A 17,685-nucleotide genomic window follows, 5' to 3' on the forward strand; every position below is an offset into this window, starting at 1 on the left:
CACAATAATAACACAATAATACTAATGACTAGCTGCTACATGACGTGGACGTTTAAACACGTAAAGGACAAGTGGTGCTCCAACTATTTGACTATAAAACTATTCTCTTAGCTGGATGCTGAGTTGCCTTGGACAAATTAAGTTCTCTCTCTCTTGACCTCAGCAGGTGCTCCTACTATTTAAGCACTCTCTCTCGACTTAAACAGTGCTCCCCCCTAGTTAATTTGGACTCCGAGGAGGAGTTAATCAAAGGAGGAAATGGCCGGAGGAGGTTTTGTTGCCAATGGACCTGCCAGTGGCTTTAACGGTAAGATAACTGTGCCGGTGGTGATCACTTGCATCGTTGCTGCATCAAGTGGTCTCATTTTCGGCTATGACATTGGGATTTCAGGTACTTTGAATTCATGTTTTTAAGATTAATGTTTGTTGCGGGGTAATTAATCTATACATCACGTAACAAGCTATGCTGTTTTTTTCTTCTGTCATGGAAGATTTCATAGCCTGTTTTGATGTTATGCATAAACTTTGTTGGCCGTTTCGAAATCATATCAAATCCGCGCATGGTTAGAGGCCAGAAGTTAAATTGATAGTGGGGCTAATTCATATTTTCAGAGTATTAAAACCGATCAATGATATTGCTTTGCTTGTTATTCTAAATAGAATAATAAAATTAAAAAAAAGTACTAACAAAAAACTCTGGTGAAAGGGAAGTTACTGTAGCCCTTGACTCGTAATGCTATTTATTAGAATATTGTTAGTGTTCTGACAGATTTGTTTCTGACTGAGAAAACCGTTGTGATAGTATTTTTACCATTATTTATTTTTAAATTGTTTGAGGTAGATTAATCTTTTAATTTTTTAAAACAATTAAATTATTTTGCTACCTCATAAAAAAAAAACAATGTCTTAAGCCCAATGGCTTCTATGTCTTATTTTTTAAATTAAAGTTAAATTGTTTAATTACCTTGGGCTCAGAATTAACAAGACTATCTTTGGAGGATGTTTAGATTTTTTATTATAGTTTTTTTTATTAACTCATGCGCATTCTTATATTTTAATAAATATTTAATATTAAAAAATCATTCTTTTTATTAAATTTTAATTACTTTATTACTCTCGGCTTCAAAATGATCATAACTATGTTTAAGGGGTTTTGTGGTTTTTTCATCATGGTTTTTTTTTATTAATATCAAGTTAATCCAGGAACATTTTTATATTTTTAATAAAAATTTATCAATTTTATCATTAAACATTTATATTATTATTGATTATATTCTATTTTTTTCTTTATTTGTCTTCAATATGATTTTTTGTGAAATTTCAAAATGACTCGGGTTGTCTTGGATTTTTTTACTTGCTGTTTTTAATTGGATTTACCTTGTCAAGTTTTTTAAATTATTATTTTTTTAAAATTTTTCTTTTAATATTTATAAATTGAGAATTTTTTTTTCACCATTCAAGATTAAAATTTTTTAATATTAAACTTTGTAATTTTTTTTATCTTATTTATTTATGTATCTATCTCAATCCCGTCATTTAAACTACAAGTTTTGCGGGGTAGCTCTATAGCGAAAAATTAATATCGCTATCCTGCGCAGATTTAGGGAAAAGTCTAAGGCTATAAGCATCCGGAATGCTTTTTGCTAAACTTTTCTGACCATCCTACTGTTATTTAATTTAATAATACATATGAAAGCGGATTGTCGGTAATTTGAATTACCTGGATTCATGCAACCTTTGTAAAATATTAAGAAAGTAGAAATTTATGAACATGGTCCGGTGAATTTTGAGAGGCTTGCGAAAGGGAGCTGCATAGTTAGGTGGCATACAGTGCCCTCATATTTGAGGTAGCTGAAGTTTGATTTGGATTCTAAAACTCGTGGCGCATTATAAGATGATAATTTACTAGGTAGCGTTAGAAAAAAGAAAAAGACCTAGGAACCAACAGACTTGGAGTTAGGAACGATTTGTGTTTTAAAAAAAATATACAAAATATAGGATTGACCTGATTTTATAAAAAAAATTACTGATTTTTTTTGGGTGAAAACAATATTATTTTAACTTTTTATTTTTAAAAAATTAAGGTCAAATTGATCCTCTTGACTCATAACTTAAGTCTTACTTAAAACTATAATAAAAAAAAACTTTTTATCCTTACATGTATTGCATTAGCTGAACAAGTTTAAAATTATTTTATAGGGTTATTTTAGAAATAAAAAATAAAAAAAAATATTGTTTTTAAATACCTATTTTTATATATATATCTTGTTTTGAAATTATAGAAACTCGCTTAAAAAAATATTTTAGTGACGAATTTATTTAAGTGGGTCACATGCAATGAATGATTCACTTGTCTTCGTACAAAAAATATGACCCGCTCTGATACATTTTTTGATATTAATTCGTCTCATTAAATTTTATTTTTATTATACAGTGTAGTAATTTGAAACTTTAATGTAGCTTCAGGATTTCTTTCTCATCTCTCTCAATTGTGATTTATGCTAGCTCATTTAATATATATATATATAAATGTCTTGTTTTTTTAATTGCATATGTATAGTTATTTCACAAATTTTTTTCAACTATGTTATTTCGTTGTTTTCGTGTTAATAAGTAAAAATACCCATTATCATTATTATTTACAATGGGGGCATAAAAATCTGGGTGGAGCACACCCTTGTATCCCTTTTTTTTTCACTCGAATCAACTGCTCTGAATATGACCATTCCGTCATTATGCAGGTGGCGTAACAACAATGGCACCATTTCTAATTAAATTTTTCCCTGACGTATTCAGAAAGGCATCAAAGGTCAAAACAAACATGTATTGTCAATTTGATAGCCAAGTTTTAACAGCTTTCACATCATCACTCTACATAGCAGGGCTAGCTTCTTCCCTTGTAGCTAGCCGCCTCACTGCAGCAGTGGGCCGCAAGAACACCATGGTGATTGGTGGCTGCACTTTCCTTGCCGGTGCCGCCATCAATGGTGGCGCTGCCAATATTGCCATGCTCCTACTTGGTCGTATTTTGCTTGGATTTGGGGTTGGTTTCACTAACCAGGTTAGTGGATCCTTTCTTGGACTTGGATTAGGCAGTTGAAACTCATGTTGACAAGCCCTCTGAAATGTAATTTTAACTCCATAAATATAATTCAAACGTTACACGAGAGAAAAGGTCTCCTCGCCTAGAGGGCTATATGAACCTGGAGTTTTTACAATTTAGTTGTTCTTCACTAAAGTTACTACCCTTGTGTTTGAATGAAGGCAACTCCTGTTTACCTATCAGAGGTAGCACCTCCAAAATGGCGTGGTGCGTTCAGCACTGGCTTCCAGTTTTTTATTGGCGTTGGGGTAGTAGCAGCCAATTGCATAAATTTTGGAATGGCGAAGCATAGCTGGGGATGGCGTTTCTCCCTCGGCCTCGCCGTCGTACCCGCTGCTATAATGACAATTGGTGCGCTCTTCATCTCAGATACGCCAAGTAGCCTAGTGGAGCGTGGCAAGATTGAACAAGCTCGACATTCTCTGACCAAAGTTCGAGGAATCAACAGTAACGTGGACGCTGAACTAGCTGATCTTCTCAAGTTCAATGAGATGGCAAAAGATGCCAAAAAGGAACCTTTTTTGACCATATTGGAGAGGCAGTACAGGCCTCACCTGGTGATGGCATTTGCTATACCTTTTTTCCAACAGCTAACTGGGATCAACATCATTGCCTTCTACGCGCCAGTTATTTTTCAATCAGTTGGCTTTGGAAGCGATTCGGCATTAATTGCAGCTATTGTGCTAGGATTAGTTAATCTTGGTTCGATCCTCGTCTCCACGGGGATGGTTGACCGGCATGGTCGAAGATTTCTGTTCATAATTGGAGGGATTCAAATGTTCATCTGTCAGGTATGAACCATCCAATGTGGTTATTTAATCACATGCACAGTGTTTTAAGGAAGATTTTAACATTTTAAGATGCATTTTTTGAAGGTTGCGGTGACCATAGTGCTGGCTGTCACTACGGGCATTTCAGGCACGAAGCACATCTCCAAGGGCCACGGCGTCCTGTTACTTGTTTTTATGTGCATCTATGCTGCTGGTTTTGGGTGGTCTTGGGGTCCCCTTAGCTGGCTCGTGCCAAGTGAAATATTTCCTATGAAAATTCGATCCACAGGCCAAAGCATTACTGTTGCTGTGAATTTTGCTACTACATTTGTGCTATCACAAACCTTTTTGACCATGCTATGTCACTTCAAATTTGGCACATTCCTATTCTATGCTGGTTGGATTGCCTTGATGACGGTTTTTATAGTACTTTTCTTGCCGGAGACAAAAGGAATTCCCTTGGACTCGATGCATGAAGTGTGGCAACGGCACTGGTATTGGGGTCGGTTTGTTCGAGGCGGTGGGAGGTAAATCTTGGCCTAACAAAATTTGGTTTTGAGATTTGCTCAATTGAATGCTGGAAGAAATATTAACAAAAGTAAAATCCTGTTCTGTTTTCTCCCACGCACTGTTCTCTTACCAGACGGGTCTCTGAAGCATTGTAAGAGTTCGTATCATGTAAGATTATATGTTTTGCATCTAGTACGCAGTAGTTCGTTGCTCCGGACCTTGAGCAAGACAGGGGAGGAGGAGGTGATCAAGGGTTTCCTGTTCAATTGCCAAGAGTGTGGGTAAACAATTATAAATTATCTTGTAATTTATCAAAATTAATTAAATAGCTCTTTGATTATTGTTGACCATGTTTAGTTTTACAGTCTCTGTTTTAAAAATTGTTTTATTTTCTCATTGATATACAAGATTAATGTAATTTTAAGTAAAAAATACTTTAAAAAATAATTCCACCGATGGATGGATGGTGTTGCCCAAAAACAGTGTTTCCAAAAGGTCAAAAATGGGATGAGAATCAAAAGCAAAACTATCGTGACACAAAGAGGTGCAACGACGTCGTTTAGGTCTACTGCTAATGGGCTGTTGATTCATCAGATAACTCTGGTATTATTGGTTTGTCAACCATGTATAATCTGTTTGGGCACAAGGAAAATTAAATAATGTCATCGATATCGGACAAGGAAATCATGACTGATTTGTTCGCAAGCAGTTACATAACCTGTCTGTTTCTCGTTAGGCCGAAGAAAATAGCATATTTCTACTCTTGCCAACAAACTACAGGCCTTTTTTGTTTTTTTTTGGTATCTCCAACGTCCGTCCTTGCTGTCAAGGACAGCAGTAAAGAACTGTCATTCTGTTATGCTCGTTCTGCCCTTGTAGGAGAGCAACAGACCTGTCTCTTTAAATCAAAGGCTTGTCTGATCTATCTGGTTGCTAAAGCTCTTGCCTAACCTCTCCCCTTTGTTTTTCCAATTAAATTTCTGATATCTTTTCCTGTTAATTAGGAGTCCAAGAAATTAAGGATTAAACTGTACGTAGGAAATGGCAGTTGCCCTTGAGATTGGAGATGCCAATAACTTAGACGGGAATAATAATTCTGGGAAGATAACATTGTCAGTGTTGATAACATGCATCGTTGCTGCATCAGGCGGCCTCATTTTTGGCTACGACATTGGAATTTCAGGTACTTAATTCTTGCTATACATACCTGTGTAATTGCATGGCAAGAGTTCTTTATATTAATTGATCAAATAAATGAGGGCTTATGAGTTGGTTAAATAAATGCCACCAATTGAAGATTGCACGTAGCTGTTAAAATGGAATATTGAATAACCTGAATGTGGCCAGAGCTTTGAAACCTAAAAAGTGAAGGCTAGCTTCAAGTTACTATAATCATAGGGTGGTGATTCCCTCATCAATTCTGTTCCTCTTGCACCTGGGATATCCAGAATATTCTGATTAGTCACAATCTGACAAAAGGTAGTTACTAATTCATGGAATCATGATAGACATGGTTTGCTGACAAAAACGTAATACATCCTTCTTACTTCTTAAAATGTTCATTTTAATCCATTTGGGAGGCTCATTGTGCCTATTGCGTAGTTGTTTCTTCTCTCCTAGGCGAACAACAATACTTCTGTCATGTCAACAAAATTTGGCATTCTAATTCGGTCTTGGGTTTGGATTGTTGTCGGGTGGATATTTGCTGTCCTTTTTCAGTATGTTTTTTTTTTTCTTTCTAGTTCATTAGAATGTCCGTTAACAGATTAATCTGTTATATATATTTTTTTCTTTTTATTTTCCACATGTTTAAAATCTTCTAAATTGAATTCAATTTAGATGTTTTAATGAAATCTATTGGTGTTAATAATTGAATTTCAATAAAACTTGATCTCCAAAAATACATCAAAAATAAATTAGAGATCACCCTTCTAATTTACAATTTTAAAGTGAAGGGATTTAATGTTACAACTAACTTTTTTTTAAATACCTATCTAGCTTTTTTTAAGGATATTGGAAAGAGCTATAGAGCTATTCCGTATAATCAAAATTTATTAATTAATATGATGCCGTCAATTCACAGGAGGTGTTACAACAATGCCATCTTTTCTTGAGAAATTCTTTCCTTCAGTGGCGAAGCAGGCTGCAGAGGCCAAAAACACAAACATGTACTGTATGTATGACAGCCATGCCTTGACATTATTCACGTCATCTCTCTACATTGCAGGGTTAGTTGCATCACCTGTAGCTAGCCGCCTCATAGCTACAACGGGTCGGAAAAACGTCATGCTCCTAGGTGGTTGCATCTTCTTTGCTGGTGCTGCCATGAACGGCTTGGCTGCAAATGTTGTCATGCTCATTCTGGGTAGATTCATGCTTGGCTTTGGGGTTGGTTTCAATAACCAGGTTGGCTACCTCTTTCCAATACTTTCTCATATGGAATTGAAAATCATGTTAAAAAAGCCCTCTAATGTAATCGAACCCACTCTAACGCATGATAACTGATATCAGAAACCTAAAAACGAAATCGTTAAGACAGTTTCTGTATAATAATTTAGGTATACCATCAATCTTACAAAATTTGCTGACTGACTGAAAGGGCACTCATCATGTATTAAATTTTTCTTTAATCAAGGTGGTGCGGATCTTATCACATTTAACATGAGAATCATTATTAAATGAAATTAGTTTATAAAACCTATTATATGCACTTCAGAAATTAGTTTATAAAATATTGTCAAAATTTTCTAACATATTACGAGTGTTGAAATGAAGGCAACTCCGGTTTACCTATCAGAGGTGGCGCCACCAAAATGGCGTGGTGCGTTCAGCACGGGCTTTCAATTCTTTAATGGAATTGGGGTGTTATCAGCCAATTGCATAAATTTTTTCGTTGCCAAGCACAGCTGGGGATGGCGTTTATCCCTCGGCCTTGCTGCTGTGCCCGCTGCTATAATGACAATAGGTGCATTCTACATCCTAGACACGCCTAGCAGCCTAGTGGAGCGTGGCAAACTCGTAGAAGCTCGGCAGTCTCTGATTAAAATCCGAGGAAATAAAAGTAACGTGGACGATGAACTAACTGATCTTGTTAACTCTAGTGAACTCGCTAAAGCTGCCCACGAACCTCTTAAGACTATATTTGAGAGGCGTAATAGACCACACCTAGTGATGGCAATCGCCATTCCCTTTTTTCAACAATTCACTGGGATTGGTGTAGTGGCATTCTATACGCCAGTTGTCTTTTCATCAGTTGGCTCTGGACAACATTCCGCTTTAACTGCAGCAATTGTTCTAGGTGCAGTTAACCTTGGTTCAATCCTTGTGTCGACGGTTGTGGTGGATCGTTATGGTCGAAGGTTATTATTCATAATTGGAGGAATTCAAATGTTCATATGTCAGGTATGAATCTAATTAACAAAAAAAATGTAGCCATATAAATATCATACGCACAACATTGGTCTAATTTAAGGCAAATTCTAACATTTTTATTGATGTATGTTGTGGCTTTTTTATGAAGGTTGCGTTGTCTATTCTGCTTTATATCGCAACAGGTGCTGCAGGCACTGAGAAGATCCCCAAGGGCTATGACCTATTGTTACTCGTTTTCATGTGCATCTATGCTGCTGGTTTCGGCTGGTCTTGGAATCCTCTAACCGTGCTCATTCCTAGTGAAATCTTCCCTATGAGAATTCGAGCCACGGGAGTAAGCATAAATATTGCCGTGGCTTTCTCTGCTACGTTTGTACTATCACAGTTCTTCTTAACCATGTTATGTCACCTCAAATACAGCCTATTTCTGTTCTATGGCTGTTGGATTGCCGTGATGACGGTATTCGTTGTGGTTTTTTTGCCGGAGACAAGAGGAATTCCTTTGGAAAAAATGGATGAGGTGTGGATGAAGCACTGGTACTGGCGTCGATTTGTTGGAGGGCAGTTGTAGCTAGGTGTTGAAATTTATGGCTTAAATTGGATAATGCGGCGGTACTGCTCCATGGGAGTTCTATTGTCAAGAAGATGAATGAGAATTTGAATTTGATTGATAATGATCACCTTAGAGACCTAAAGGTCTGGCCTTCGAAGATAGCGGAGGTTGTGTCGTATTCAAATTCTTTGAATTCAAACCAGTCAATGTCTAGTGTCAAGAGATTGGGTAGAATAAGATTTGGACTTAGCTTGGCACTTGTTTCCCAGTTGGAAATGTACTTCGCAAACTATTGTAGAAATTTCAGAAAAAAGGAAAGGCACCTTTGTTTGTAATTCTGTCATAAAAAAGAATTTGTGTGGTACTCGATCGATACGTTTGGCCAATAAGCTGAAGCAACCACTACTAAAAATTATATCAATTAGCAACTGATTCCTCCGTTGCAAATAATACTAAAATCCGTTGCTAAAACAATTTAGCAACGGAATCAGCAACGGATAAAATCCGATGCAAATTTGTCGTTGCTGATTTTTTAGCAACGGATTTTCCGTTGCTGACAAATCAGCAACGGATTATCCGTTGCTGATTGACAAAATCAGCAACGGATTTTCCGTTGCTGATTGATGAATTATTTACAATCAGCAACGGATTTTCCGTTGCTGATTATATTATTTTTATTAAATTAATTTTTTATTTATCAAAATGAATTTTAATTTGTTTAATTAATTATTTATAGATATTTTTAAAATTTGTAGAATATATATAACCAACATAAATTAATATTAAAAATAAATGTATCACTAATAAAAAAATAGAATAAAAATAAAGTTCATATTATAAAAATTTAGTTAAACTTGCATTAATACAAATAAGTGAAAATACAATAATAATAATAAAAAAAAACAACAAAAGATACAATCATGGTGCATGAGCAAATAGAACTGGAATTAAAAGAGTCTGCATGTAACGAAGACTTTGAACAATCCTAGCAACAGGGAGTTTCCTAGTATAGTGAAATCTGCATGTAAATCAGTAACACAGCAATTCCCACCTAGCTATGACATTAATGGTTTTGAGAATAATCAAAGCTAAGAGGTTGCTGATAGAATGGAGCCTGCAAAAAAAAAAAAAAAGAGTAATTTAGCGAGCCAAATATTTTGACTGCGAGGAAGTGATTTATGGAGGACATAATGCATGAGTAATGCCAAGATTGACACATTAGCATAGAGTAGCAGGACCATTACACGCAACTCAGGAACATTAGAAAAAGTCGAAAACATGTGTTGCCAACTAACAACGGATAAAGTTTCAATTCATTTCTTATATTTCCATATCTGGCAGCTTGGGAAGTGAGTGATGTCTAGAACATGGTAAAATCATTATGATATTATGTGAATTTACTTTGAACTAACTTTAAGATGCTTCCTGGATCAATCATAATGTAATAAAGAAGTTGTATGTCATGTAGTTCACAAGCTGCTTTACATTTTCTTCTCTAAATCCAGTTCCCTTTTCTCCAAATCATTGTGTCAATGTACCATATGCATTCTAAAAAGGCTGAAGAAAAGTAACATTCAAATTGGATCACATCCTACCAGTAACGTTAAAAAGAAAAATAATAGGTCAAGGAGGAATCCAGCCCGATTCTGCAGTAACTCTAGCTAATTCCAGCATTGATGTTGCAAAACAATCAAACATGCAAATTGAAATGACTAAGCATGAAAATTCATAATCAACAAGTACGTTAACAACAAACAAACAATGTTTTATTCAAAACGCATACCTTAACAAACAATGTTTTATTCAACTCCTTCAGATCATCGAATTTCATGACCTAAGCATTATCAGGAAATTCAAAGATAAGAAGTCACAACGTTGAATTTCAGTGGTCACTGATAAAAATCAAATATGCATCAAGACCAATAATTAACTTCGAAATAATGAAAGGCACAGACAGTTGAGATTATAAATTTATTGAGCAGTTTGTTAAAGACTCAGTTTTGAAAGTGGTGAATCCAAAAACAAGAAACAAACCTCAGCACATATAAATCCTCTTTCAAAATCAGTATGGATAGTCCCTGCAGCTTGGGGGGCTTTTGTCTGTCGTCTGATTTGCCAACATTTCACCTGCAAGAGTAAGTGATTCAGGACATAAGGCTTAACTTATCAAAACAGAGGCCACAGACAGCTGGCTGTAAAGATATTATGCCATACACAGGAAGGACTATCTTGAAAAATATATGCCATCAATGAGAAGGATAATTATCATTGCGGACAAAAGAAAACATGCACTACAAAATAAAAATTTTGTTTAACACAAAAAACCACATCCCAGACTAATAGTGTTACAATCAGATTATGAGAAACTAAGTTAATTTCTTATAAAATTTTCCACGATCCACAGTGACAAACTAAAGCGCCCATGTGGAGAAACATTTAGTTGAACGGGCTAAAATTTTAACAAGAGAGATTCCAAAGGCTACACTTCAAGTTTGTGAACATAACTATATGAATGATTGGCCAGTACTTGCAGAAATAGTTTGTCCTTGAAAAATGTCAATTACTGATCTGAGAAATTGTAAATTACATGTCAACAGTGGCATTAACAATTATCAGGAAACTGCATATAAATGCACAATATGCCTTTATTGTGAGATGCCATGGCCATTGGAAGTTCAGAACATGTTTTGGAGATAAAGCGTCATATAGCTGCAAACAAAAGTAAAAAACCACTACCTGCATACTCAATTCAATTGCAATAAATTTTCGAGCCAAGGCTTTCCATAAAACTTGCCAAAGATAAACTTAATAAACAAAGAAAACAACAATACAAAAATTGTATGGGTATTAGGTATACATTACCTCGTCAGGGCCAGCAGTGAAAAAGTAAATTAGATTAATTGCTGAAAATCCAATCTTTATGATCTTTGGAAGGCAACTGCAGGAAAGTTGGGCTTGTTTCAAGTTAATACCATAAAAAGCACAATGTTATAATTAAAAAAAAAAAGTACAATACGCCTAGAAAACTTCACATTGCAAACTCCAGAAACTTTTTCCAGCAAAATATGAGTTTTGGGGGGGGGGGGCATCATCATTAGATTTTGTGAGCACCCTACTGTTTTTTCTCTCAAATTAATATACAGATCTTCAAATGAAAAAAAAACAGTTTAGAGATATTTACAAGACACTAGCTCCTCAATACCAACCTTTGTAACTTGTTCTCCTCGCAATACTTAGCTGCTTCATCTGGTGCCATGATGGGTATAGTGGGATGTTGCCATGGGTTTGTATTTTTGGTGGTTTACGAAGAAAGATTGAATCTGTTAGGGCTGTTGGAGACGAATGAGAAGAAGATGAAGAGAAATGTTAGGGACAAAGGAAGATCAGATCGATGAAGAGAGAGTGCTAAGTTAATTGTTTTTCTACTGTTATGGATGTTATTATTGGGGACGAAGGGGATGAAGATTTTCACTGCAAGTTAATTAGCATTTTCTGGGTTCTTTGTTTATTGTTCTGTTTGCGTTTCTGAAGGGGAGAGAGTGTGAGTTTAGGATCGCTAATTAACGGTTGAGATTGTAAAAGTAAAATACCTTATCAACGGTCTGTGTAATTTTAACTTTATATTAAAATTTAAATATTTATTTTTTTAATCAGCAACGGATAGTCCGTTGCAGATTCTATATTGTCTTTAGCAACAAATTTTCCGTTGCTAAAGCCTATTGCTAATATTAAAAAAATAATAAATATATAATTCATTGCAAATCCGTTGCTGAATTTAGCAACGGAATTATCCGTTGCTAAAATCAGATGCTAATAGTCTCTTTTTTTAGTAGTGAACGATCCGAATCGTGCACTGAATCAGTTTCAAACGATGGTGTAGGAAAAAAAAATGCAAAAAACCGAGTAACACTCTGGATCACAGCTGAGAGACAAGAAATTGTTAATTCCTTTGTGTGCAACCTTTTTTTTTCCCTCTAAGAAGAGACGCGTGAGAGCAAAACAAAGAGTCGCATGCTTTAACGTAGTAACCATGATCGAACAAGGTTGTAAGGAGGAGAGATCACTCCGGAGCACCATAAGATTTTGAGGGGTGGAAAAACTTGGCAAGTGATAATATAAAAAATGCAACGCTAATTGAAAGACAAATTGTCAAGAAAACGTGAAGATCAACAACAATAGTGGCAGACAACAAACATAACCTACGCTTTATCAAAATAGATAATTCAACGTTATGCAAAAATAAAGAGTAATTTGGAGGGGGGGAATAAAGCTGCTGAAGAAATGGAAGAAGGGCAAACGAACAGATAGTCGCTGCAGACCTTTCAAAAGCACCAAGGCATAGCTGGACAGCTACTGGTCCTGCATTGATATTATGAGTATTGCTGATCAAAGTGAAAATGAAAAGCAAAAAATTGAGCTGCTAGAGGTGCACATGGCAGGACATAGCATGTATATCTTAGCGTATGGAGAAAGACTGAAGCAAAATAACAGCAAGTGTAAGAAAAATTAGGAGAGGAAAAAGAATGTACAGACAAACAGGAAAAGGTTAGCAGAAGTTGCTGAGAAAACAACACAGCAAACATATAAATTTAATTAGCTCCCCTCTGGTTTAGTTGACATATGCAGAAAGAAATGAGGGGAAGGCAGCAAAAAAATTTCATCAAGGCAAAGCATAAATCACATTGAAAACAGGTCACTAACAATCCACAACATAACATCGTCGCAACCAGCACTTGGCGACATTAAGTTCAGATGGGAATCCCTAGAGAAATAGGGAACCTAGGCAGGGAAAACACCAGCGAAAAGTGCAAAAACAGCTTAAAACAATAAGGATGGAGGCGTAATTAAAAAAAACCAATGCCAAGCTCAAATCAACACCCACGCATCAAATACCTCAGATGTAAACCAGCGCCTAAAAACATTAAATCTGGGCGTAATGGCCAAGCCATCCAGCAACCTGTACCTTTCATTATCCATGCTGGGTTGTTTTCTATTAAACTAATTGAGATCAAACACAAAAAGGAGGCTAGAATTCTGAATAAACTGTATATTATGAATGCATAGTCTTAACCTAATTACAAATAAAGTATATATAGGTTAAACTGAAAGTACTATTCTACCCTTAATAAATAAGGCAACATAAATATTATTTAACATCTCCCCTCAAACTCACGATGCAGCAGCTACAAGCATCGAGAGTTTGCCAACTAGAAAACGAAAACGAGATATGGAATGCGCCTTGGTAAAGAAATCTGCAATCTGCAATGAAGAAGGAACAAAAGGCAAAGTAATGGTTCCATGCTTGAGATGATGACGAGTAAGATGACAATCGATTTCAATGTGCTTAGTCCGCTCATGAAAAATCGAGTTGTGAGCAATCTGAATAGAACTCTGGTTGTCACAATACATAGGAGTAGGATGGGAAAAGGAAACTCCCATATCAGCAAGTAACCAACGTAACCAAATAATCTCTTTGGTAGTAGATGCCATGGCACGATATTCTGCTTCGGTGGATGATTGAGAAACAATAGATTGTTTCTTGCTCTTCCAAGAAATAAGAGAATCACCTAAAAAGATACAAAACCCGGTAACAGACTTGCGATCTGTGGGATCACTACCATGATCAGCATCAGAGTATGCACGCAACTCCAAGGAAGAGGTGGATGAAAGTAAAAGACTTTGAAAAACTGTACCCCGAAGATATCGCAAAATACGAAGAACAGCTGCCCAATGAACAGTAGTAGGAGAAGCAACAAACTGACTAACAACATGAACAACATATGCAATATCTGGACGAGTAATGGTGAGATATACCAAACTCCCAACAATAGTACGGTATAAAGTAGGATCTATCAAAGGTAAACCATCAGAAGAAGAGTACCTTGTGTTAACCTCAATAGGAGTATCCACAGTCTTGTTATCAGTAAGTCTAGCCCGCTCAATAATATCTGCAACATATTTCGACTGAGAAAGAAGGTAACCTCTAGGTGAGTATGCTACCTCAATACCCAGGAAATATCGAAGATAACCCAAATCCTTCATCTCAAATCGTCTAGCCAACTCTGTCTTCAAAACTGAAATACCATCAATGTCATCACCAGTAATAATCATGTCATCAACATATAAAGACAGAATGATACAACCTGCATCAGTGCACTTAATAAAAAGAGCAGAATCATGACTGCTAGAAACAAAGCCAAGTGACGAGATCACAATAGAGAATTTCTCAAACCAAGCACGGGGTGCTTGTTTGAGACCATATAATGCTTTCTTAAGCTTACAAACATATCCAGAGTCATGTGAAATACCAGGAGGGGGTGCCATATAAACTTCTTCTTGAAGATCTCCATTCAAGAAGGCATTTTTAACATCAAGTTGAGAAATATGCTATTGACGAATCAAAGCTACGGCAATAAGAGTACGAATAGTAGTCATTTTTGCAACCGGAGCAAATGTCTCCTCATAGTCCATACCATACTGTTGAGAGTATCCTTTGGCAGCCAACTTAGCTTTATATCGCTCAATAGACCCATCAAAATTAGTCTTGATCTTATACACCCAACGACAACCAACAACACTCTTACCAGGAGGTAGAGGAACCAGATCCCAAGTATCTGTCTTATGCAATGCAGAAAGTTCCTCATCCATAGCTTGCTGCCAAAGCGGATCAAGAATTGCTTCTTTATAGGAAGAGGGCTCAACAAGACAATGAATAGAGGCTAAAAAGGAAGTAAATGATGAAGAATAACAAGAATAAGCAAAATCTGGTAGTTTTATGGACTTACGAATACGGATGGACTGACGTGGAGGTGGATCCACAATCTCAGATGAAGCTTGAGGGGCTGTAGATGAGAATGGAGCTTCAGGTGTGCCAGAGAGTAAAGTACCAGTACCTGCAGAGTTATGAGTACAAATTGATTGAACATGGGGAGAGCTATCATTACCAGAATCCTCAGAAAATGGATCTATACTAATAAGATCAGATTTAGTCAGGTTATGAGTAGTGGATGGAATAGAAAAGAAAGGTATATGCTCAAGGAAGACAACATGACGAGACACATAAAGTTTCTGAGTGATTGGATCAAAACAACGATAACCCTTTTTACCTTCACCAGAGCCCAAAAAGACACAAATAGCGGATCGAGAGGATAACTTACTTCGTTCTACATGAGGACGAAGAACGAAACAAGTACAACCAAAGACTCTAAATGAGGAATAATCAGGGACATACCCATATAACTTTTCAAAAGGAGATAGACCCGAACTATGAGAAGATGGAATTGTATTAATCAAGCTTACAGCGGTAAGAACAACTTCTCCCCAAAACTCACTAGGAACAAAAGCAGACAACAAGAGAGAACGAGCAGTTTCGACAATGTGCCTATGTTTTCTTTCAGCAACACCATTTTGCTCAGGAGTATATGTACATGAAGTTTGGTGGATGGTTCCATCTAGGGCAAGCAATTGGCAAAATTTATTAGAAGTGTATTCCCCACCTAAATCACACCTAAAGCATTTGATCACAGTAGAATATTGAGTTTTGATACGAGCTCGAAAAGCTGCATATATCTCAAAGAATTCAGAACGATGTTTCATTAAATAAACCCAACAATAACGAGTATGATCATCAATAAAAGAGACATAATATCGAGACCCTCCTTTTATGGCAACAGGAGAAGGTCCCCATACATCAGAATGAATCAAATCAAATGGTGAAGAAGAAACAGAAATACTTCGATTAAAAGGTAAGGCGGAAAATTTTGCCAATTTACATCCACTACAATCAGAAATGTCACAAGTTTTCAAATTTCCTAAAGCTCCTGTGGATGCCAAAAATCTCAAACGAGAAGACGAAACATGACCTAGACGGGAATGCCATAAATAAAAACTAGAAGATGAAATACTCAAACGAAAGGAAGACAAATCAACTGTAGTAGTAGCAGCGGCAGCAGCAGCAACTGGCACTTTTAACTCATCCAAAATATATAGTTCATTCTCCCTACGACCTGTCCCAATCAGCTTCTGAGACTGCAGATCCTGTATACAATAAAAGGAACCAGAAAACATGACTAAATAATCACCAGAATCACATATTTAACCAACAGACGCAAGATTCAATTTGAGTTGTGGAATAAGATAAACATTAGGGAGAGACATGTGAGGTGTGACAACAAAAAACAACAACCTGCTAAGGGCATTGAGTGTCATCAGCAGTCATAACAGGAATGGAGGATAAAGGGGATACAGAGGTAAAAGATGAGGAATCTGGAGACATATGATAAGAAGCACCAGAATCCAAGACCCATTCAGAATGTGACATACCTAAGGAACTATGAGGCAACTGACCTATGGAAGAAGAAGCGGACATTGCTTGTGGCTGCAAGGAGAGAAACTTCTGAAATTGCTCAGCCAAAATATTAGGATCGGTAATAGAACTCGAGGAAGCTACTGCTGCAGTATTGTGGTGTTGTGGTTTATAACCCTGAGGTGGTCTATGAGCATTAGATTGTGACTGATTTCCAGGCTTCCAAGCTTGATTCTGATGTCTCAACTTAGGACACTAAGCCTTCCAATGACCTTTCTGCTTACAGAAGCTGCACTCATCGAAGCCAACCCTTGTGTGAGACTTATTCTGATGATTAGAGAATGACCTAGAAGGTACTGCTAGTACAGAAGGATTTGAAGCAGAAAGAATTCCTTTTTCAGAATAAGACTGAAAACGTATTTCTTCAGCCAATAACTCACTGACAACAGAGTCAACAGAAGGCAGTGGAGAACGATGCAGAATTGAACCTCTAAGTCCTTCGAAATCACTGCGAAGTGCTGTTAAAAACTGTACCAATCTTTGCTGCTCTCTACGCTCAATATAGGCACCACATGCCTTTAATTCTGTCGATTCAGTTGTCACACCCCCCCAAAAATTTATAAATTAAAGAAGGCACGACATCGGTTGGCGATTTTCGTAGTGTTCTGATGATTTGGTTCTTTTGGAGTCGCCACCTAGTATTTGGTCACTAGGAACCCTAACTGGTCTTTCAGAGATTCTAAGGCAAGGGACTGGTTGCGTAAAGGGAAGGTACTAGCACCCCTAATACGCCCTACCTGAGGTAAGCTGCTTGGTGTTTGGTTTGCTCTATAGTCTATGGTGTTGGTGTTTTCTAATCCCGTCAACTCGTAAATCGCAAGGAAAAGAGAGATAAAAAAAAACGAAGAAAATTTCACAATTCTTAAAAAAACAATTACTTTTCACGACTCGTAAACCGTGGAGAGAAAAAAAAATAATTTTTGAAATGTTCTCGATCGCAACCAAAGCTTCTTTCAAACATGTGCGTTGATTTATTACTCCCGATAATATTTTGGATGTTCGTCCTTTTAAG

At 36.6% G+C, this 17,685-nt stretch overlaps 3 protein-coding genes and 1 long non-coding RNA gene across 4 annotated transcripts; 2 read left to right on the forward strand and 2 right to left on the reverse strand.

Moving 5' to 3' along the window:
- The first annotated feature begins 115 nt into the window (after positions 1-115).
- Positions 116-4,733, forward strand: LOC118049180 (sugar transport protein 5). The gene is made up of 5 exons (XM_035059111.2): positions 116-391; positions 2,742-3,061; positions 3,265-3,894; positions 3,979-4,400; positions 4,517-4,733. The coding sequence occupies exons 1-5, from the start codon at positions 259-261 to the stop codon at positions 4,536-4,538; spliced, it is 1,527 nt and encodes a 508-aa protein (XP_034915002.1). The 5' UTR covers positions 116-258; the 3' UTR covers positions 4,539-4,733.
- A 691-nt stretch (positions 4,734-5,424) lies between these two features.
- Positions 5,425-8,326, forward strand: LOC118049181 (sugar transport protein 5). The gene is made up of 4 exons (XM_035059112.1): positions 5,425-5,566; positions 6,467-6,789; positions 7,159-7,785; positions 7,904-8,326. The coding sequence occupies exons 1-4, from the start codon at positions 5,425-5,427 to the stop codon at positions 8,324-8,326; spliced, it is 1,515 nt and encodes a 504-aa protein (XP_034915003.1).
- Positions 8,327-9,226: 900 nt separating this feature from the next.
- On the reverse strand, positions 9,227-11,854 carry LOC118049184 (obg-like ATPase 1). The gene is made up of 6 exons (XM_035059114.2): positions 11,515-11,854; positions 11,171-11,246; positions 10,343-10,435; positions 10,092-10,142; positions 9,604-9,668; positions 9,227-9,326 (listed from the first exon to the last, which is right to left on the reverse strand). Exons 1-6 carry the CDS (start codon positions 11,562-11,564, stop codon positions 9,227-9,229), a joined length of 435 nt encoding a protein of 144 aa, XP_034915005.1. The 5' UTR covers positions 11,565-11,854.
- Positions 11,855-16,021: 4,167 nt separating this feature from the next.
- On the reverse strand, positions 16,022-17,202 carry LOC140955229 (uncharacterized). The gene is made up of 2 exons (XR_012169033.1): positions 16,655-17,202; positions 16,022-16,345 (listed from the first exon to the last, which is right to left on the reverse strand). It is a non-coding gene; the product is annotated as an uncharacterized lncRNA (long non-coding RNA).
- Positions 17,203-17,685: the final 483 nt, after the last annotated feature.

Source organism: Populus alba, chromosome 2, assembly GCF_005239225.2.
Source record: "Populus alba chromosome 2, ASM523922v2, whole genome shotgun sequence".
Taxonomy (NCBI): domain Eukaryota; kingdom Viridiplantae; phylum Streptophyta; class Magnoliopsida; order Malpighiales; family Salicaceae; genus Populus; species Populus alba.